Consider the following 24,346-nt stretch of genomic DNA (forward strand, 5'->3'; position numbering starts at 1 on the left):
TAAAAGCTTACCTATTTTATTGTTAGAAATTTATTTTTTTCAAGGTGAACTTTTATGGTTGATAATTCATGAATTTTCTAAATTTTCTTCAAATTTAAAAAATAAGAATAAGAAAATAGAAAATAAGAATAATTCTTCAGCAAGAAGATTAATTTTATATAACAAAAATTTTAATAAAATTTGGATGGATTTTAAAATTAAAATAAATAAATAAGAAATTAATATTAAAATAAATACATATATTAAATTAAATCAAGAATTTCGAATTTTTCTTTCTGTCTAATTAGTTTATCTTGTCGTAGTGTTGCTGATAATTTGCGATGAAATACGAAAATAGAATTTTTTATGCAATTAATAAATAGTATAAAATGCATCATACTATTAAATTTGAATACTTTTATTTGATTGTGAGTAAAAAGATTAGTTTTTCGTTTGTTATCCGAAAGGAGGAGCAACAATGTTTTAATTGGTTAATTTCTACATGAACTTTTAATAAAATTAAATTTTTTTCTTCAAATTTGACATTATTACGTGATTTAAAAAGTATAAAATCGAGAAAAAGATCATTACAGATTGACTTGTTGAATTTTGAGACCTTCTAAACATTTTGATTGAACAATATAAATTATTATTAAAATTTTTAATTCTTTAGTTATTTACGTTTCTATTTTCAGTTGTTAAAAATTTCAAAATACAATTTAAAAACTGTATGTCTTCCTATTTTATAACTATTTTGAGTGATTAAACATTTTTAAAATGATTAGTAAATTAAAAACGTTTCGTTCTCCAAAAAAGTAAAAAAAAGAATCGAATTTGTTTATTATCTTTTTGAAATTGAAAGTTACAAATTTTACATGTGATTAAAAAAAACTGGAAAAATAATTTTGTTTAAATATATACACAATAATTGCCATTATTTTACTCTTGTGACAAATAGCTTACTGGATTATAACATTCATTAAGAAATCATAGTTTAAAAAATAAATAAATTTCGGTTAAAGTTCAATTCTTTTTTGTTGAAAAAAAGTTTTACAGCCCTTGGGAATAAAAATATTTTCATTAATGAAAGAGAGTAGTAAAATTGAATCTATTCCACAAGGAATAATTTCGTAGAATATTATTGTTGCGAATTTATGAGAATATTTTATTACCCTCGGTAAAAAATACCGATTGATTCACCTTTAGGGTCGTAACTTGCGAATTGTTTTTTTGTCCTTTGGGCGATTTTCACTGAAGTCAAGTATATAAAAAATTTTATTCCTAGATTGGTCAATGGACATGAATTCAGACTTTAAGACCAAAATAGAATTGCATTCGTGATAATGGTCAATAGAGTACAAATTAAAAAAATGTATGCTCTTCCTCTCACCAGATTTTTGTTTTCAGTATAAAAAATATTAATTTTTAATGATATTCTAAACTAATACAACTTTATGAAAAAAATTTTTTGTAACAACCTTCTCTGATAATGAACTTCCAAAATGTAGTACCTCGAGTTTTCGGGTAAAATGGGACAATTATTAGTGAAAATTAACATAAATAATTGTTTAAAGAATTTATTGTTGTCTATAAGATTATTTACTTAAATTAGCTTACAAAGTTTGGTTTTTTTACATTCCTCAACTGTTATTCGGCTTTTCAGTTATACTGGAATAACAATCAACAACCAATATGATATTTTTTAACATTAAATTAGAAACTTGCGAATTTTTACACATTTTTCGACACATAAATAACACACATTTTTATTTTGAATTTAATTTATTCATACTTGAATTTTACTATATTAATATTAAAATATTTACTTTTTAATAATAGGGTATCTAATCCTAGTTTATTTTAAAATTTATTAAATTTCATTAAATATAACTTTTATATTTATTATAAATTTTATTTAATTATTAAATACTTATATTTAAAGAAATAATTAAAATTTATTCATATAAATAATTTATTAAAATAATTAATTATTATTTATGAAATTAATTTTTTATAAAAATGTTAAACGCTATTGCTGGAACTTTTTTCATTTATAATTAAAAATTTTACAAATTTAAAATTTCTTTTATAATTATTAAATTTAATTATTGAATGAAATATATTATTAATTTAATATATATTCCAAACAATTATTTTTTCCGTTTAATTTTTTAGGCTTACTTAGGAGAGGATGGCTATAAACAATGATGAATTGTTTAAACAACTTCTTAAAATATCATTACAAAGTGAAATTAGGCAGAAACGCAAAAAAAAGAATAACATCTAAAATATGTGATATCTCATTTTTCAACTTATGGGGTTTTTTGGGACCCTCTAAAAGAGTCTTTATGGGGCTTCAATTAAAAAAGTAATTACTAATTTGTATTTCTTTATTAATTGGAAGAAAAACCTTGCACGTAAAATTCAATAACCTTATATTGACGATTCTACCGCAAATTTACAAAAATATTTTTTGAATGGAAAATTTTAACATTTCAAACTTTATGGTATTCGACAAACCTCCAAATATTAATTAATTAAAAACGTAAAAAATTTCTCTTAATTTTGTTTGTGAACCGTATAAATCTGGGAAATGAGCGCTTACAAATTCCTTAAAATTTTACCGCACCTAGGGAAGAAAATTTTGATTTTGACATCGTTTGAACAATTTTTATTTAAACAATTGTTTTAAATATGCGAGATGCAGGAAAACTATGAACGCTATTCGATTCTGTGGAAAAAAGACATAGAATGCATTTAACGGATAATTTTTCTTAACCCAATTAATTATTTATCGTGTGAATATAAATTTTATATCGTGTAGCTGTTTATTTGAACTTACGTAACTTTTTCACATAAATCGAATCGAATTTTTAATTTTTCCGTATCTCACATTTGTGCAAAAATTTTTCAATAGTTTTCTAATAATTTTGTGAAAACAGATTTTTTTGAATATTTTAAAAAATTTGTTTAAATTGTAATTTTTCACTTTTGAGCCTTTTATTTGTTTCATTACATGGTTATGCCAGAGGATGATATTTGATTGAAAAATTCTTACGCATTTACAAGTTGAAAAAAAACGAAAATTATAAAAAAAAAGAATCGATCCCTTTTCGTTTCGTTCTGATGACCATCCTCCTTACTTATTTATGGATTGGGAAGTGTTAGGACAGTTAAAGTGGAGAATGAGAGGCAGCAGGGTAACCTGGGAATTGACAGAAAGAATTTTAAGTGAGTGTTGGGAAGGAATGGGTAGTAGGAAGTGGGGGTTATCATGGATGGGACGTAGGGAAGGAATAGATAGGGAGTGGAAATAAAGGAAGGAGCGATAAAGTGATATCTGATAGGAGAGGAATTAGGTTAAGTAAATGGAGGGAAAGGAGCGGATGTATTAAAAGTAGGAAAGTAGGAAATTTAAGGAAAAGAGAAGTACATGTAAGGGATAGGAGAGGTAGTAGGGAAGTTTGAGAGAGTGTGATATGGAATGTTGAGAAGAGACGAAGAAGGGAAGTGAAATTATCGGAGGGGAGGGTAAGTAGTGGAGGTAGAGAAAGTGAGACTGGAGACGTAAGGTAAGGAAAAGTAAGGTGTGTGTAGGAAGGAGAAACAGAATGAGTATGAGAAACAGAGATCTGACGCATTAGGGAAAATAAGGCCAGGGGAAGGATGCGAAAGGAATAGGAGGGCTAGTGGAGAAGAAACGGTGAGTAGGGAATGGGATGCTCAAAATAGATGTGTGTGAAAAGGCAGTGAAAAAAGTAAGGTAAGGAATAGTATGATCAAGGAATGGATGGGGAATGATCGGCGGGCACATGAAGTAGCAGGGGCAGATAAATTGTGATAAGAGACGTTAAGGGAGGAAAAAGTAGGTAATTGAGGCAGAAAAAGGGAGAGGAAGTAAGGAAAGCAAGGGGTGGGGACAGACTTGGAAAGGATAGGAGAGGAAGAAGGGAAGTAATGGTGAGTAGAGAATGAAATAATGGCAAGAGATAAGTGTTATTGGAAGCAGGGGAATTAGAGGAAGTGGAAAAGGGGAAAAGTAGTGAAATTAAGTGGATATAGTAGGGTTAAGGAGGAGGATTACGAGATAGGATGTGAAGTAAGTGAAGTGATTGAAGGGACAGGAAGTAAAGGAGGAAATAATAAAAATTATAAAGAGTGGAATAGTGAGATGAAGGAAGAGGAGGGGAAACTTATATTTCAAGCAAATTATCATTTTTTGAATCACAATTCATGGTCATTGTGGTGTGATTTCATGCAAAATTCTTAATGCTTCGATTCTGTTTATAGAACAAAAGTTCCTTTTCTCCTATATACATCATTAAAATTATTTTAAAAACTACAAAAGACCTTTTTAATTTTAATAAGTCGGTTAATTCTCGACAGTTTTTATAAAATAGCAAAAATGAAAATTTTAAGTGGCCCTTCATTGTAAGGAAACTTGAAGAATGTAAAAATCTCTTATTTTTTTCATACAGGGCCCTAAAAATGCCCCAGAATTATTTAAAAAAATACATTTTTACGTATTATTGCTGATTTTCAGAAATTTCTGCTAGTTTTTAAATACAAATAATTACTGATGGACAATTTGAATTTCTTCTGTGAATTCGTAAGCAATTTGGAATTGTTTAAATAAATGTAACTTATTCAAACATTTTTTGTCAAAAAATTTTTGAAAAATCTTATTATTTAAATAAAATTGTATACTTTTTTCCGAAGTTGGTATCCTATGCTACTTTTTTGTTAAATAATTACATAATTTTGTTACATTGCTTCTAATGTTAAGCAAATTTCTATTTGTTTAAAAAAAGCTTGATTTGCTTAGGCACGTTTCTTTCGAAAACTTTTCGAAAAAAATAAAATGGAACACATACAATTATTTTTCTGACTGTATAGTGCATAGAAAGTATATATTAACTATTTTTAATTTTTCTAACAAACTGAATTTCTTTAAATAATTTTTTTTGCCCAGAAAATATTTAAAAAATCGTATATTATTAATTAAACATAATATTAAATGATTTTAAAGAGTACTAATTCTGCGAAAAGCTTCATGTAATTAATTCTACCATTATTATTTTTTTTAAACTGAGTATAGATGGATAACGAATAAAAATGGTTTGATTAATAAAATGCCCTATTTTACAGCATTTACTGCTCGAAATCATTCAATATTATTTTTATTTCGAAAAATACGATTGTGAAAATATTTAAAAAAATTAATTGTTCAAACAATTAAAAAAAAGTTAACATATTCTTCCTATACACTATAGTCAACAAATAAATGAATTTATTCTATTTTATATTATTTTTTAAGGTAATCATAAAAAAATTTCTTGTGAAAATGATAATTCCTTAAACAAACAGAAATTTGTTAAACATTAGACGAAATGTCTCAAAGATATGTAATTATTCATTTAAAAGTAGAAAAGGGTACCAATTTGAGAAAAAAAGTAGACATCTGTAGCTCAACTTTTATAAATTTTGGAAATAAAAAATAATTAATTGTTTACATAATTACATGATGTTTTAAAAAAATTAAATACTCTAAGTCATGACCAAATATTACATTTCATCCAGAAAATAGATTATTTTAAAAAATTTGGGAAATAATAATTGTTTAAATAAGTTAAATTCATTAAAACAATTAACAATTCTTTAAAAATTATGTTTAATATTCAATTGTCCATTACTAGTTATTTGTATGAAATAAGATGACAGAAATTGCTTAAAATTAACCATATAATTCGTAAAAATGTAGTTTTTATTTTTGGGTAATATTTGGGACGCTTCGATTATTTCTACAATTTTGTATGTTTTACGTTCAACATAATTATGAATAAGATTTTTTTTCTTTTAACGCTTAAATAATTTCCCCCCCCCCCCCCCCCCTATTACAAAGTTACATACATTATAAAATATAAATTCATGATAAAGAAAAAAGCCAGAAAATTAAATTCAATTTAGCGTTTTGAAAAAGTGAAGTAAGGGAAGAAACAGTAAGGAATTATGAGAAGAAGGCAAGTAGAAAAAGTAAAGGGAGGGGAAGGTCAGAGAAGGGATAGAAGGCAAAGTAGGAAATTAAAGATGAGCAGGGTTTGTGATGCTGGGAAGAGATAAGTGAGAATGAGAAGTAGAGGGAGGACAGGACGAGAAAGCTGAAATAAATAGAGGGATAGTAGGTTAAAGGGAGGGGAGGGAAGGTATGAGAAGTATAAGAAGTAGAAAAGTAGGGGTAGTGATGAGCAGAGAATGACGCGGATTGGGTATGAGAGGTAGTAGAAAAGTGAGAGGTTGTATAGTAGGCTGAAGGGGGAACTATGGGAGGGGGTGAAAAGGAGGACAAAAAGGACTAGAGGTGGGGGTAAGGGGAGTAAGGAAGTGTGAGAAGTAGGGAAGTAGAAATCCATCGAATTAGTTTACGCCCAGAAAATTCGCTGGCCACTGTGAATTCGAAATGCGTCTGGGGAAAGAGATTCGAAAGAAAGTGGCCGAGAGTAGCTTTGAATGCAAATCAAGGAACGGAGAACTTGACGAAACGAGAGTCTGGGCTGTAATATTCCCGGCAAGGTTCAGCGGTTAGTTCCCTGAAAGTTAGAATAGCAATTTGTGGATTTCCGTTTTCGCTTGCGGAAGAAACTAGGAGAGGCGAAATCAAATTGTTACATTTTTTATTAACATTTTGTGTGAAGAAAGTAATCCAAACAAAAAGTGAGTAAATTTCTGAATCAATAGTGTAATCTCAAACTGCCTTGGAAATTTTCTTCTTTTTTCTAGCTCTTGATGTTGGGATTTGTAAATAGCGCAAAAAAAGAACAATTTTTTTTAATACGAATTTTTAGTTACTTTTTTTAATTCAGGCCTCATAAGATCCTTTTATAGGGATTAAAAAAACAGTACGTGAAAAATGATTTGATAAATAAGCAATAAATTAATTTTAAATAATATTTTAAGAATAATGAAAATGACCAAAAATAATTATTCAAACAATTAATTATTGATCGAAACAATGTTTTCTTAACTTAGAATAGAAAATTGTCTTTCTTTTTCAATTCTTTAACATTTTTCTAGCTCGTTATTTATAAAGAAGAATAATCAACAAATATTACAGCAATAATTGTTTAAACAATTTCTTATCTGGTTTAAAAAACTATTTTGGAAGAAAAAACAAAGAAATGCCAATGAATTGAACTCCAAAAAGACGAATTTTTAACAAAATTGTGATTTATTTTAGACTAAAAAATATCAATTTTTAACTCAATATTTACATTTTAAAATAATTGGTTTAATTTTTCACTAGATAGTTCAATTTTCTACCACAGTACTTTAATTTTCAACATAAAATATTAGTTTTTAATAAAAACGTTAATTTTTAACCAAATAGTTTAATTATCTATCAAATTGTTGAATTTCTAAGTAAAAAAAAAGAATTAAAAAAAAACACTTTCAACAAGGAAATTGACTCACACCAAATTATTAAAATTTCTAATTGCAAAAAAGTATTTTAAAACAAATTAGTTCAACTTTAAACTAATTATTTTATTTTTTAACAAGAAAAACATTCCGACAAAACATGTAGCGGTGAATATTTTTTTTACGTTTTTCAACTTTTTATCAACTTTTTAGGTATAATGAGATAATAATTAATAAAAATGACCATACATAATTATTTATGAATTATTTATTGATCAAAACAATCTTTTCTTAACTTAGCGCACACAATTGTAGTTTTTTTTTACATTTTTCGACATTTTTTTAGCACGTTATTTATACAGGACAGTAATAAACAAATATTATAACAATAAATGTTTAAATAATTTCTTTCCTTCTATTATTATCTTTTTTTATAATTAACCCAGAAAATTGAAGTTTATTCTACATTCTAAATTTTTTCGACTATTTGGGTAGGAATTAATAAATAGCCATATAAATGAAAAAGAATTACAATAAACAATAAGAAATTGAAGCACATAAAACTGAAGGGTGCTAAGTCAACTTTTCCATACCAAAAAAATGATTTTTTCTTAAAATCATATTTTCTTGCTTTTTCAGCTTATTTTCATTTAAAAAAGGAGGGTTTTGAAATATTGTATTTTAATGTATTAAAATATTTTATAATTTTAAACAACTAAAACTAAATGAAGGAATTATATTAAAATATATATATTTTTTAACAATTGGACGGTCATAATAGGATTGCGACAATTATTTAAAAATTGGAGATATTGCAGATGATTTTCTTATCGATTTATGTAATAATTTGTATTAAAGAGATGAAAAAAGTTGAAAAATTTAGAAAAAAACTAAAAGTTTCTAAATAAATTATTATTAAAAAAGATAATAATATAGGAAAAATGTTTTAAACAATTATTTGGCTTATTGTTTGTTAATTATCATTTTTGTATAACTAAAGAGCCAACAAACAAGAAAAGTTTAAAAAGTCGGAAAAACCGCAACTTCGTAGGACGCAATTTAATTATGAAAAAAATTGATGGAAAAAAAAATTGTCAATGTTTCTTTTCATCATTTTTTGTAGAACACTGCAGTTGGGAAAATCAGAAAAGTTGAAAAATTAAGAAAAATTTGCAATTTTATAGCACAATTCTAGAAAATGTTAATAATAGAAAATGAGAAATTGCTTAAACAATTATTAGAAATTATTAAAAATTATTAACAAGTATGTTATGAACAATAATAAATTGTCTGAGCTGTAATTTTTATTATATTTATTAATTATTATCTCATTATGTCAGAAAATTCGAGGAAAAGTTGAATAAGCTCAAAAAAACTCCAAGTTTCTAAGTTAATTCTGAAATAAGATAATAGGTATTAAATATTGTTTAAACAAAAATGACTGTTCATGTTTGGTGATTATCGTTTTTATATAAACTGAAATTAAAAGAAAAGTTAAAGAATGTTTTAAAAAACCACAAGATTGTTTCACGTAAAAATAATGTTGTAAAAATAAATTGCTGAAGTTTTTATTGTTGTTAATTTTTATTGATGTCTTATTATACCTGAAAATTAAAAAAAAAAATGTTGAACAATGCAAAGAAGTTATATTTTAAAATGAATAGTTTTATTTTTAATCAGAAATTTAAGATTTATCAAAGAAAATAAAACTGCTGAAAATATTTATGTTCTTGAAACTTTTAAACCTGAATTTTCAAAAATACTACATTAGGCAATTTTTAAATGCACCCAAAAAAAATTATTTTGTTCTATTTTTTCTGTTACAATAATTTTTTACATGCTATAGGGTGTTTCTTCAAAAATGTTAGTATTAAATCCTACTTCTTTGGGGAATTTGGAAATGGAATTTTTCACTTACAAGCAGAATTTTCAGGCGAATAGATTAATTTTCTACCAAAAGACAAATGTTCAACAAAATAAATGAATTTGCAAACAAATAGTTTAATTTTCCATTAAAAAGGACGAAGTTTTTAACAAAAAAATGTAAGAATTTAAACTTAAAAAAGAATTTTTGTAACAAAATTGTTGAATCTTCAACCAAAGTGTTGAATTTTTAACGAACTACATTAATTTACTACCAACTATTTGAATTTTTAACTTATAAACGATTTTTTGTATTCGCTAAATTTTCGAGTGAAAAAATGTATTTTTGATCCAAAACATATGAATTTTTAACTGAATAGTTACATTTTCAAATAATTGGTATAATTTTTTCCTTGATAGATCAATTGTCTACCACAATACTTTAATTATTAATAAAAAATATTAATTTTCAACAAAAATTTCATTTTCAATCAAATAGTTTAATTTTCTACCAAATTGTTAAATTACTAAGCGAAAAAAACGAAATTTCTGTAAAAAGCTGCGTTTTCAACAAGAAAATTAACTAAGAACAAAATATTTGAATTTCAACGAACAGAAAATAATTTTAAACAAATTAGTTTAACTTTAGAATAATTAGTTTAATTTTTAACGAGAGCAAAGTTTCAAAGGAACGTGTACCTTTTAATATTTTAACAAAAAAGAGATTAATTTCTTATTAAGCAGTGGTATTTTTAACCCAAGAAGATAAATTTTCACAAAATGCATTAATTTTCAAGCGAAATAGATAAACTTTTAATTTTAATATCACTTTTCATTAAAAATAGAACAAATTCATAGAAAAAAGTTAAACTTTTAAACAAAAAGATATATTTCCAACTAAAATTAAATAATTAAAAAAAAAAATAATTTTTCAGGAAGAAATTCAAAATGTAACCCAAGAGTTCAATTTTAACCAAATAATTTCATTTTCAAATAGAAAAGATAATTTTTCAAGCCAATGTGGAACAAATAAAATTGCAAATAAAAAACTCAATTTCACCAAAAAAAAAACAAACAAATTATAAATTAGTTGAATTTAACAAAAAAGGCGAATTTAAATAAAAATAGTTGAAACCTCAAGCAAGTGTATAATTTTTTGACAAAAAAGCTTAATTTTTTACGCAAGCCGACGAGTTTCTAACACAATAGTTTAGTTTTAATCAAGTAAATGGAATTTTCAAGGATATAGTATGCATTGAAAAAAGATTTAGTTTAAAACACTAATTAAAAATAACTTTAAAAGTTGAATTCACGTAAAAAGGCGAATTTTTGATAGAATAGAACCAAAAATGTAACAGCTACATTTTAATATAGATAATAAATTTTCAACAAAAATAAATGAATTTAGAACTGAATAGTTCAATTTTTAACAAGAAAATTTGAATTTTTAAAAAGAAAAGAAAACTAAAGAAAATTTTTATTGCCGAAAATTTCAAACCCAAATTTCAAAACTTTCAAAAATCGTGAATTGCCGATTTTAGAAATTCCCAAATATAGCAAATTGCCAAATTTTCAAATTTCAAAAAAAAAAATTTAATTGTAGTTTTTTCTATTAGAATAGTTTTTTATTTGTTATAGGGTATTTGTTAATAAATTTAATTTTTTGAAATTAGAACACGCTGTTAATTACTATGTCTGTCATTTTTATTTTCTTCAGAAAATGTTTGTTTCGGTAAAAATTTTTCCTTATTTTTGCGACATTCTCGAATGAAAATTCAGTAAAATTATAACAAGCCGAACCCAAGTTTCATTAGAAAACAATCTCAATTTTTTGGATTTTGAGAAGATTAAATAAAAAGATTAAATTAAGTGCTTTTTGTGGTACCTTTTCGGATCAAATAAAATTATTTTTTTTCAGTAAAGAAATATTTCTGTACTGCTTAAGAAGATAAGAAGAGAATTTATCATTCGGCACGCATGCTTCTCTGTCTGACTTTACGCGCCATTTTCTACTGAGATCTTCGCTTGATTAGCTGGAAAGGAACTTGCAGTCTGACTCCATTCGACCTTATCTACTTTACCTTACTTATCGTTCTAGCGTCTTCTACCTACCTCCAGAGGCTACATCATGTGGATCAAAGAACTTCTGATCTGATATTGGAAATGTTACTAAAGACTTGAGTTAACAGAAAATATATCGTTTCAAATGCAATTTTCTTCTTTTTAAATTACAAAATTTCATTTTCCTCCTTTATTATATTAAGGAACCAATATGACACCAAAAAAATTTAGTAGTTGAATTTTCAATCCAAAAGGAGGAATGTTCTAAAATGCATTTAAAAGATAAATGAATTTTTATTAGAAAAGGATGAATATTTAAACCAAAAGGACGATTTTTCAATAAAACAATTTAATTTTTGTTGAAAAAATGTGACTTTATCAAAATAGTTGAATTTCCAAAAAATTAATAAACTTTTAAATTAATAGTTGAGGTTTTCATCAAAAAGCCTAGTTTTTAATCAAGAAGATTAATTTTATAAATGAAAAAGAATTTTTAAACGTTTAGTTGAATTACCAAACAAGAAGGAAAGAATTTTATGAAAAAATAAGACCTAAAAATTTGCAGTTGAAAAAACGAATTAAAAAAATTACCAGCCAGCTGATTTGAACGAAAAAGATAATTAAGCAAAGCTTAATTCTCAATTAAATAGATAAATAATTTTCAATATAAGAAGATGATTGTTAAATATTCAATTTAAAAAGATAAATTTTCAACAAACAAAAAACAAATTTTCAAACAAAGAGATGAATTTTCAACTAAAGTAATGAATCTTCAAACAGAAAAATTAATTTTAAACAAAAGAGTTCAACTTTCCACGATTTAGTTTATTTTTTATACAAAGAAATTATTTTATAACAAAGAATATTTATTTTCTACCAAACAAATGTTCCATTATCAATTTAAGGAATTAAGTTTTAATAAACATGTTTGTTTCCTTTATCAAAGAGACTAAATTTCTACCAAATGAGATGAATTTTAAACTAAGAAAGATTTTTCAATGACATGAAAAAATTTCGAATAAATTCTTATATTTTTTAATCTAGAAAGTCCACTTTTCTGTAAAACTGTTGCATTTCAAACCTAAAATATGCTTTTTTAAATTTCACTTTCAAGAAAATAATTAAATTTCCTTCCAAAATAGTTGAATTTTCAGGCTAAAAAAAATTTTTAATCAAAAATTAAACTTTCATTTTCAATTGAAGAATTTATTTTTGAACAAAAATTGTTTTTTTTTTCTTTCATCACAGAGATTTTTTCGAACCAAATAAATAAATTTTCAATCCAGAACTTTCGAAAACGTCCACGGGAATTCGCAAGCTAAATTCAACAAGAAAGTAGAATTTAAACTAAAATCCTAAAAAATGATGAACAAAAATCCTAAAAATGATGAAAAAAGTTTAATTTTGTACCCAGATAAACGAGTTAATAAAAAAGGAATTTCCTATCACATTATGGAATTTTCGACTTAAAAGGCAAAATTTAGAACCAAACATGTAAGCGCTACATTTTTATATAAAAAATTAGGTGGTAATAACAGAAAAAAAATTATTTCCAGCAGAATATTTAATTTTTCAAATAAATAATATAATTTTGAATTATTTAATTTTATACCCAAATGGACGAATTTTTATTTACACAGTTTTTAAGTTTTCGAACTGAAAATTTGAATGCATTGGAAAACAGTTTCCTTTAAACCTAATAAGAAGGATTTTCTACAAGAAAATTTATTTTTATATAATAAGAAGAATCTTCAACAAGAAAATTAATTTTTAATCCGGAAATATAACTTTTTCAAGGAAATATTTGAAATTTCAACTGAAAAAGATGAATTTTCCGTTTCAACAACTAATTTAAAAAAGTTATCTAACCATTTAAATTTCACTAAAAAGAATAAATTTGAAGAAAATGGTTTAATCTTGAAACAAAATTATACATTTTTATAAAATTAAAAATATTCATCAGAATAATTAAATCTTCAAATAACTAGTTTTTATTTGAACTAAGTTGTTAAATTAAAAAAAATAGTTTAGTTTTCAATAAAAACTACGAATTTTCAAGAAAAAAGTTGGTTTTCAAAGCAGTTCTACCAAACTTCGGTGTTCAAAATTTATTATTTTTTTTGTGAAAATTTAACTATTTTGTTGAAAATGAGATTTTATTTCAGGTGGGAAATTTAATTTTTAATCTAATAACTGAAATGTTCTATTTTTGGTTAAAAAAATAATTTCCCTAATTGCGAATTCAACTATTTTGTGGAAAAATCGTTTTTTAAAATATTTCAATTATAATTTTATAAGTGGAAAATTCGCGCATTTTTATTTTAATTTAACTTTTCTTCATTTATTTAAATATTTTTTAGTGGAAATAAAAACTATCACAGTTTTTCTTGATATCTCGTTAAAAAATGTATTACTTCAGTTACATATTGAACTAATTTGTTTAAAATTCCTTTTTTTATTTGAAACACTATTTTTTATTGAAAATTTAACTGCTTTAATTTGGGTTAAAATTTGGTTAAAAATTAAACTATTTTTTTAAATTCTTGCTTTTTTTAGTTGAAAATTTATTTTTTTCCTGAAAAATTAAATATTTTATTGTTGTTTACATTTATTTAATTGAAAATTTAATTATTTTGCTGAAAATTAAATCATTTTCAAGATAACATTTTTTTCTACATAAAAAAAGAACTATTATAATCGTGGTTCGAAATTCATTTTTTGTTGCAAATTTAACTATTTTGTTGAAAATTCGTTCAAAATTCAACTCTTTTGTTAAAAATCAGTTATTTAAAAAAATTTTAAAGTAGTAGAGTCGTCTGGGGCCTTAAAATAAAAAGCCATAGTACAATAAGTTTTAACCGTAGTGCAACGGGACTTAAACAATATTTTTAATTACTTGCAAATAAATTTTTTAGTCTTTTTCTTATTTTTTAAAATATTTTAAATATAAAAATCTACTTTTTTGACAAAAGATTGTTAGAATTCTTTTGGTCTTAAAATGTCTGTCGGATTATAAACTACCATAATCAATCGAAAAATCTCATATAGAAGGAACGAAAAATTAAAGTTGGTTCAGCGTGAGTACACTCCTGAATTTCGCATATCATTATTTTCATATTCTTTTAAATGATTTTTATTTTAATGAGTGTCATTTTAATGAGTGTTAATGGATAAATGTTATTCTAAGGAATTTTATTTTAATGAGTGTTATTTTAGCGAGTGTTATTCTAATGAGTGTTATGTTAAAGAGTTTTTTTAATAATAAAATTTTTTTAAAATAAACAGATAAATTATTATTATATTGCAAGGTTTATATTTTTCTCGGCTTAAATGGATTTTCTATAAGAGTGAATTGAATCTCGATAAAATCTCAAGAGAACTCTATAAACGATTTTTGAAATGGCGATTTCCTCATTTCCCTTTCCATGAATAAATATAACGGAAATTGATGATTATTGATTTGAATTCCCAATTCACTTTTAGCTACTGGAAGTTTTCTCAAATCAAATAGAATCTATAAGTTTGTAAGCGATTAAAGTTTTTAAATTTCAATAATAATTTATTGAGTAAACAACGTTATAAATAAATTTTCTGTCGAGAGATATTTATTAAGTATAAAAGTTAAATTTTCAGCTAAAACCAATCAATTTTAAAGAAAATAGTTCAATTTTGAATAAAATAGTTGCTATATTGAAAAAGAATCATTTTTCATTCAAAAAAGAATTTCATGAAAATAATAGAATTTTCAAAAAGTACTAAAAGTTTTAAGTGACGGTGAAAAATTCTTATCCGAATATGTAGTGTAGTGGCAGTAGTGATTTTGATAAACAAATATAAAGTTTTATTCGACAATAGTTGGGAATTTTAAACGAAGACATGAATTTCTAAATAAAAGAATTATTTTTTAACCTAAGTAGTTTATTTTTAGTTAAAAAAAATTCATTTCGATCAAAAAATAAAATGTTACAAAAAAGAATTAATTTTTTAATTAAAAAGATGACTTTTTAACTAGGGTAATGCATTTTCAACCATAAAAATAAATTTGCAAGAAAGTAGTTCAACTTTAAATCTATTATATTTCTGACCGATTTTTCACTAAATAATTGAATTTTTTATGTAATAACTGAATTTTTGACTAAAATATAAATTTTTCATTTAAAATGAAATAGTTAAATTTTCAGATCCAAAATGTACTTTCCAAACAAAAAAAAATGTTAAAAAAAAATTAGATAGATTTGCAAAATAAGAGAAGAATTTTTAACTCAATATTTGGATGCTTAAGAAAAAAAAATTGAATTTTAACTAGAAATTCGTACTTTTAGCAAAAAGGTAAAATTTCGACCAGAAAAAATAAATTTAAAAAAAAGAATGTTCAACTCTTATGAGTAATTTTTCATCAAAAAGGTAAAAATTTTGACCAAATACTTGGATTTCCTATCAAACAGTTCAATTTTTAATAAAATAGTTGAATTTTCAACTAAAAAGTTCAATTTTTTTGATGAAAAATAAAACAGTAAGATTTTCAGTTTAAGAAGTTAATTGTCGAATTAAAGAAAGAAATTTTTAACAAGGTAGTTAAAGTTTGAAAAATAGTATTTTTAACCAAGAAGATTAATTTTCCATCATTAAGAACGATTTTTGTAACAAAGTAAATAAATTTTATAACCAAATATTTGGAATTTTAACCAAAAAAGATAAATGTTCAAACACATATTTAACACTTGAACTAAAATCGGTATTCAAAATTAATTTTTATTTGAAAAAAAAACGAATTTCGACCAAAATATTTCAATTTTCAAACAAAAAAATTAATTTTTAACAAAGTGGTTTCAACAAGTAATTGAAATTTCAATCAATCAAATTATTTTATATTTTTGAGTACGGTTTATTTCATGGAAGTAAAAATAACTCGCAGATGTCATAAAGTTATACTGCAGAGAAAAATGAGGAAAAGTGGTAATAAGTTACGAACGTGCAGCAGGATTGTCAACGTTTGATTTTATGTCATACTTTATTGGAAAAAGAGTAATTGGTTTTCCCACGTTTTATTAGACACCAAATATAAAAAGTTACACAAAAACAAAAATAGCAGATTTTTTTATACAATTAGAACTACATAATGGGACTATTTCATTAAAAAATAAATATTTCGAGCTAATTGAAAATTAAAACTTATTTCTTTCAGTCCAAATAAAAAAATGATTAGTCTCGAATTTTGTCTTGAATCTCGTCTCGAAGCTCGTCTTGAATCCTATCTCAAATCTCGTCTTGAGTCCTATCTCGAATCTCGTCTTGACTCTTACCTCAAATCGATTCTCGAATCCCATCTCGAATCTCGTCCTAAATCTCGCCCTAAATCTGTTTTCTTTTGTCTTGAATCTCGTCTCAAATTTTGTATCGAATATCGCCTGAAATCTCGTCTTGAATATAGTCAAGACCATAGACTTGCCCTTAAAGAGAATAATTTCTACAAATTTTTCTTTAATTTTCGACTAAAAAGACTAAATTTATAACGAAAAAATTAAAATTTCAAACAAATAATAAAATTTTCAAACAAACAGATGCGAACATTTGAATGAGCGAATTTTAAACAAAATAGTTAAATTTTCAACTAAAAAAATTAATTTTTACCCTAACCGTTGAATTTTATTTATGATATGTTTTTATTAAAACTTTTATTAATAATTCTATTATTTTTACTTTATTTTATTAAAGATTTATCCTTTTGGTTGGAAATTGAACTATTTAATTGAAAATAATTTGTTCTAGCAGTAATATCACTCTTAAACTAAAAATTTAACTATTCCAGTGCCATATTCACCATTTTAGTTGAAAATTTCTCTCTTTGATTAAAACTTCATTCATTTTGGTTCAAAAGTCTAATATTGTATTTTTTGGTGAGTATTTCTTTCTGTTGGTTAAAAATTGAACTGCTTTTCGAAAAAATAATTATTTTGTCGAAAATTTATCAATTTTGTACGAAAATAATTCTTTTATCATGAAAAGTTAACGCTTTTGTTGAAAATTCGACTTTTTTAGGTTGAAAATTTAAATATTTGGTTGAAAATTATCTGTCTTGTTAAAAATTTAAATTTTCGGGTTGGAAATTCAACCATTGTATAAAAAATTCTCCTTTTGGAATAAAAAAATTAACAATTTGGTGAAATTATTTTCTCTTTCAAGTGAAAAATTCTTCTTCCTCGATAATTGGCAGAAAAATATTTGGTTTTAAAACTAAGAATTTAAATATTCCAGTTCAAGAGTCATCATTCAAGTTTAGAATGCATTTCGTTTGTTAAAAAGCCAAAAATTATTTTAAGAGAATATTCTTAAAAATAATAATAAATTATACAAACGATTATTTTTGTTACTTTCAAATAATTATTACCTCACTTCATTTGAAAAGTGAACAAAAAGTGGGAAATTTTTAAATAAACTGCAAACTTCTGGAATTATTCTCAAACGATATTATTATAAATAATAATCAAATGCTTAAACAATTACTTTTTTCTAAGAGAAAATTGATAAGAACAATGATAAATTGTTTTTAAATTTTTTATAAAAGAGCGTGTATTTGCAAGACCGCAAAAAATCGGAATTAGCGCCATAAACTCGTAAAACCCAATTTTCCACTTATGGTGTTTTTTTCGGACTATATAAAACAAAGTTATGGGGGTGCTATTCAAAAAGTAATATTTCATACGTATTTTAGGACTGATTGTGAAGAGAAATGTTGAGTTTCAAGTCGATTCACCTAATTTTGACGATTCTGAATAAAATTTGCGAAAACGTATTTTTTTCTTATAGGAACTACGTGTTGAACTTCACCGGACTTGTACATAAAAATACCACAAAAAAAATCCAATGCATTTTTGGACCACCCTACTGCCATGTCAGCCGTACCTTTTCACGAATTATTTTTCAGACGGCTTTGCAGTCTTATAAAAGGCAGATTTCTAATAAGATATCGTACATCACTCAGAGTGTCACACATGTCTTTTTATTGTGCTAATCAAAAAGTAATTTTTGATTTGTATTGCATGGCGAATTGTAAAGCCAAATGTTGAGTCTTAACAAGATTCAGTCAATGTTAAGGATTCTGAATAAAATGATAAAAACGTATTTTTTCTTGTGGGAAACACTTTTCAAATTTCTTGAAGCTTGCAGAATAGGGTGGCCAAAAAATTCCTTAAAAATTTTTCTTCGAATGTTAACAGTTAGCTATAAAACACGGAAAAATTACTATTTTTTGAATACCTCCATCATAAGTCTTTATTATAGTGTCCCGAAAACCCCCCTAAGTAAAAAATAGCTTTTGCAAGTTTTTGGTGCTAATCATGATTTTTTACACTTTTTAAGTGAAAATTGTTTTTAATATATGAAATATTATTTTAAATTGAAAACTGCATGTTTTGAAATATATATCACTGTTTTCTACAAATTTTCTCTTGGAAAAGAGTTGGAAAGTGGCAGTTTTCTCAAAGATTATCCACCTTTTATCCAATTTTCAATTAGAGTGAGTCAATACTTATATAATTTTAACAAACATAATTGCTAAATCGCTTATTATTTATAATAATAACCTGTAAAGAATTTATTATCATTATTAATATTCAATTTGGATAATGCTAGAAAGTGGCGTTTTTTTAATTTTCAACTCTTTGTCTACTTTTCACTTGAAGTGAATTAATAATTAATTCAATGTAGCGAAAATAATTATTTATTGTAGATTATTTATTGTATACCTTGTCTTAGATGATTGGTAGAAAGTTGCAGTTTTACCTTGAATTGTAACTTTTTGTTCACTTTTTACTACCTTTTTTTTGGTAGTGAGAGTTTTCACTTTTTTCCAACTTTTCACTTATAGTGAGATATTAATTAATGAAATTTAAGAAACGTAATTGCTTACAACTATGTTTTTTAGAGTAATAATAAAATGTGTCAAGTTTATTTGAAATTGTCAGATTTCTTGGAATTTTTAGTTAGCAACAAATAATAAATGTTATTATTAATTTCAAAAAAGGGATCTCAGGAACTGCTTCAAGAAAAATTGACATTACATATGATCGATACAGAAAATTTAAAACAGCTATTTCTATTAACTTCAATTAATTAGTACCTCACTAAATAAAGAGTGAAAAAAAGGAAAAAATTTCAGAAAAAACCGCAAGTATTGTAAATATAGAAGACGATAGCTACGAATAATATTGGTTTGTTTAAACAATTATTTTTGCTAAATAGAATCAAATATTAACTTACTCAAGTAAAAATTAGACAAAAAGTTGATAATTAATTTTTAAAAACGCAATTTCCAGCAATACTCAATGAGAATGCGACATTCTATCTCTATTATAAGAGAAAAATGCTACAAACAATAATAAATTGTTTGGAATTTATGCATCAGAAACAATTTGCATTTTAAAAAAATAATCAGTGGGGAAAAATAGCAAAACCCATTTTTTCACTAATGGGGTTCTTTGGGTCCACAGAAAATAGAATCGTGGGGGTGATATTAAAAAAAATATTTTGTGCATATTTCGTTAGTAATTGTGAAGAAAAATGTTGATTTTCAACTCTACTCACCTGATTTTGACGATTCTGAGTGAAATGTACAAAAATGTATTTTTTTATGGGAACTACATGTTGAATTTCACGAAGCTTGTACATAATAATACGAAAAAAAATTACATAGCATTTTTGAATCACCCTGCCACCACGCCAACCTCATGCTTTTATGAATCACTTTTCAGACGGCCCATCAGTCTTATAAAAGGTTGATTTTATCAAATATCGTACATCACTCGTTGTGTTACAGTCTTCTTTTCTGTTTGAGCTAAATCTAATATCACATGTAAAACTACTTGTGATGTCATATACTAATAAAGGAATAAATACTGAGTTTGGACAATGTATCGTACATCACTCACATGGTTACTCTATGTTTTTACGTATTTTTTGTTGATTTCGAATAATAACACTAATGTACAAGTCTAACAAATCAGGTAGGTTTTTTTTTCGTTTCGAGGGTATCCAGATAATTCATCAAGGGAAAGCAGTTTTGATCGATAAGAAGGCAGGAAGCTCAGTTAAAGTAGGAAAAAATTTCTCTTTTACATTTACTCGTAATTCGATTTAACACCCAGGCATAAGCACGAAATTTGGAGAAATTGGATCTTATTGAATTGCGAGGAGATATAGAAGAAAAGGTCGAACTCGATTTGTCGATTTTATATTGGGAACCGAAGGAAGTCGTCGGTCATTTACAGATATATAAGTTTACGGTTCACAAAATATCTCATAAAATTCAGTACCGTGAAGTACTTCCAAGGAGGGAAATAATATCTGTGAATGATTAATTTTTCACGTTGCGAAATTGGAAAAATTGGAAATCCAATATATTGCGAACCACCACCAGCCTTCTCTGACAAAAATTAGAGAATACTTTATAATTTTCCTAAAATATTCCGGAATTTTCTAGATTTCTAAAAAAAAATCTGAAATATCCTGAATTTGTTTTTATAATGCAAATATTTTCGACTCTGAACAATATTTAAAATGTTTTAGAAAGTTCCAGAATCGTCAAAAATATATTTCATTTATTGATTCAAAACATTGTAGAACATTCGTTATATTCTATATTATTTTACGATTTTAGAATATTCTTTATTTTTTGAATATCTCAAATTTCTTAGTTTTCAGCAAAATTTCGATTTATTTGTAATATTTCACAAATTTTAAGAAATATGTTTTATATATTATTACAAATAATTGTAGAATGTTTAATACTTTTTGCAATATTCTGAATATTTAAAAATGTTCCATAATTTTTAGCAATAAATTGTACAAATTATTCTTAAAAATTTCTAAACGTTTCCTCGATTTTTCGCAATAGATGTTTTTTATAATGTTGAAGAATTTTAAGAAATAGATTTTATAGATTATTATAAAAAAATGCAGAATGTTCAATATCTTTTGTAATATTCCAAATATTTTGAAATTTAAAAAAATATTTCGAATTAGATTTGATAAATTATTATTACAAAAAATTGCAGAATGTTCATCATTTTATACAATATTTATAATTATTTATAATTTTTAACAATGTTCAGAAATGGAATTTATAAACTATTTCCTGGATTTTCTGTGAAATTTTAAATTATGTATAATTTTCCACAATTTTCAGAATTAGATTTTATCGATTATTATAAAACATTTAAAAATGTTTTCTGTATTTTCTGCAATATTTCACATCATTTCTAATATTATGCAATTTTTAGAAATAGATTTGATACATTATTGTAAAACATTGCAGAATGTAGAGCATTTTCTTCAATATTCCAAATATTTTAAAGTGTACCACAATTGTAAGAAATATTTATTTTATAGATTATTATTTTAAAAAAATAACAATGTTTAGGATTTTCTGCAACATTACAAATATTTGTCAATATTTCTTAATTTTCTGAAATAGATTTGATCGGTTACCAGAAAAAATTACAGAATTTTGAGAATTTTCTTCAATATCACAAATATTTTGAAATTTTCCACAATTTCCAGAAATAGATTTGATAGATTATAAGCAAACATTCTAGAATTTTCAGCTTTTTCTGCAATATTTTAAAATTATTTATAATGTTACCGATTTTTTAGAAATAGATTTTATAGATTATTATAAACGGTCAGCTTCTCTTCATCAATTTCGTTAATTTCTTTCCTTAACTTTTCTGATTAACAAACGAAATCTTTTTTGGTTAAAAATCTAAATGAAAAATTATATATTTTATTTTTGGTTAAAATTTATGTTTTTTATTTCAAAAATTCATTAAAAATTCGTCCTTTTTAGTTGATTTAACATTGACATGAGATTTAGAACCTATTTTTTTTTAAATTTATTTTTTTGTTGAAGATTCACCTTTGTAGTGAACAATTGAACTATTTTTATGAAAATTAGTATTTTCATTCAAAAATTAATTTTAAAAAATTTTAATATTTCATTTGTGGTTGTAAACTCATCTATCTTGATTAACCATTCAACTATTTGGTTGAAGTTTTGTTTTGTTCAAAATTAAGTTTTCAACCTGAAAAATTAAATATATGCTTTCAGTTAAAACTGTACTCATTTTTTTAAATTGAAAATTTGAATTTTTGCTAAAGAATTCTTTCTTTGTTTGTACGAGATTCATTAGTAAAATATCATTATTCTTTTTTGAAAACGTGTGAAAACTTACCGATTTTTTTTAGAGAATTCCCTTTTTTTATTTAAAAATTTTGACTTGAGTAAGAAATTTCTTTTTTTCGTTAAAAATTAAAAAGTTTATTGAATTTTTTTTATTATTAACTTTTTAGGATGCAAATTTTTTTCATATTAAAAATGTATCTTTTCTGGTAAAAATTCAACTATATGGTTGATAGTTTATATATTGTATTAAACTATCAATTTGTTGGTAAAATATTATTATTGTTTGAAAATTTTTGAGAATTTACCGAATTTGTTGAAAATTCTTTTTTTGCCTTGTTATTGATGGAAGATTAATTTATTAACAGAATATTAAACTATTTTATTCTTAGTTGAAGTATCATATTGTTGTTTGAAAAATAATTTTTTACAGCTGAAAATTCGTTATTTTGTTAGAAAACTATTTCTTTGAAAATACATTGGTTTAGTTAAAAAAAATTCATTTGTTTCCGTTGAAAATTGTAATAATTTGTTAGGACTTCATTTTGTTACATGAAAATTTTTTTACAGTAAATTTAAATATTCCAGTTTTTGTTAAGTACTTATATTTGTTATTTAAAAGTTCTACAATTTGGTTTAAAAACATATTTGTCTGATTAAAAATTAACCTTTTTTAGTTGAAACTTTTAAAAATGTATGTAATTTGTAGAAAAATTATCTTTCTACTCGAAAATTAATTTTGTTAACTGAAAATTCATCTTTTTCGGCTAAAATTGAACTATATAATTCTGGTTTAAAAATTTATGTTTGTTCTTTGAAAAAGTTGTAAAGATAGAGAAAGTTATAAAATCACTTACTTTGAAACATTCTTTCAATAGGCAATAATTTTATATTTATAAAATTCAGCACCACGCGAGAAAAACTGAACAGTATCTAAAATATTAAATTTTTCATTTAAAAACTGAATGACTTATTTTTTCACTTCGTTTTATAAATAAACTTTTATTAATAAATTGTGCAGAAAAATCTATTTTTCAATAATTAAATTAAAATACTTTAAATTCAGAAGATTCGTTATGCTTCAAATTCTTTATTTGTATAAGTAAGTATTAAAAATGAACATTTCTCAGATATAAGAATTTAATTTTAATGACTTGGAATAATATTTGGTAACGGATTCCTGGTTTATCTCACTTCCCGAAAAAGTTACAAATGACATCCTCTTTGTTTCAGAAATAAAATATTCTGCATGAGAATTTAAGCAACAAAAAAAAATCCAGAAAAGATAATGACTCACCGAAAATTGGATTCCCACGATGTGTAGCAAGTCCGCCGAGAGTAAGAACATGGGAATGATCAGCAGTGACAATTAGGAGAGTCTCTGAGAGATCAACTTCGTCCAGGACTGCCTTGACAGATTCCTCCAGGGCTAGAGTTTCGTCCAAGGCGCGATAAGCATTGTTGTAGTGGTGAGCATGGTCTATTCTCCCACCTAGAACAAGAAGGGAATCAACCACTAGAGAGATGAAGCAAGGAAACTGGAGAAACAGAAACCCTTTTAGACGGGCGCGGTTGAATGCGACCAAGCGATACACCGCGCTTATCCATTAGAGAAGATTGTACATAGCTAGTCTGGTAGCTAGTACCTAATCTGCACAAGTCTGATTCAATGCTCGGAGACATTCTACGTACCATCGAGTTTCCTAACTATAGTCCGACGCTCCTGTCCTGGCCAGCCACTTCATTTCTACGTTAAATTATTTTAGTCCAGTAACGTTCAGGTCAGTATTTTATTCTCACAATCCTCATTGCACGTGTATACCCTCCTTAAAATGTTTTAAACATTTTATGTAG

The 24,346-nt window shown here is 25.0% G+C and overlaps 1 protein-coding gene across 1 annotated transcript in view; it reads right to left on the reverse strand.

Moving 5' to 3' along the window:
* The window catches only part of LOC117181033 (alkaline phosphatase-like), a 501,469-nt gene that overhangs the window by 48,327 nt on the left and 428,796 nt on the right, over positions 1 to 24,346 (reverse strand). Inside the window, exon 7 of the mRNA XM_033373602.1 lies at positions 23,790 to 23,984. Coding sequence (XP_033229493.1) covers positions 23,790 to 23,984 — 195 coding nt within the window. The remainder of the gene's footprint in view (positions 1 to 23,789; positions 23,985 to 24,346) is intronic.

The sequence above is a fragment of the Belonocnema kinseyi genome, chromosome 10, assembly GCF_010883055.1.
Source record: "Belonocnema kinseyi isolate 2016_QV_RU_SX_M_011 chromosome 10, B_treatae_v1, whole genome shotgun sequence".
In the NCBI taxonomy this organism is placed as follows: domain Eukaryota; kingdom Metazoa; phylum Arthropoda; class Insecta; order Hymenoptera; family Cynipidae; genus Belonocnema; species Belonocnema kinseyi.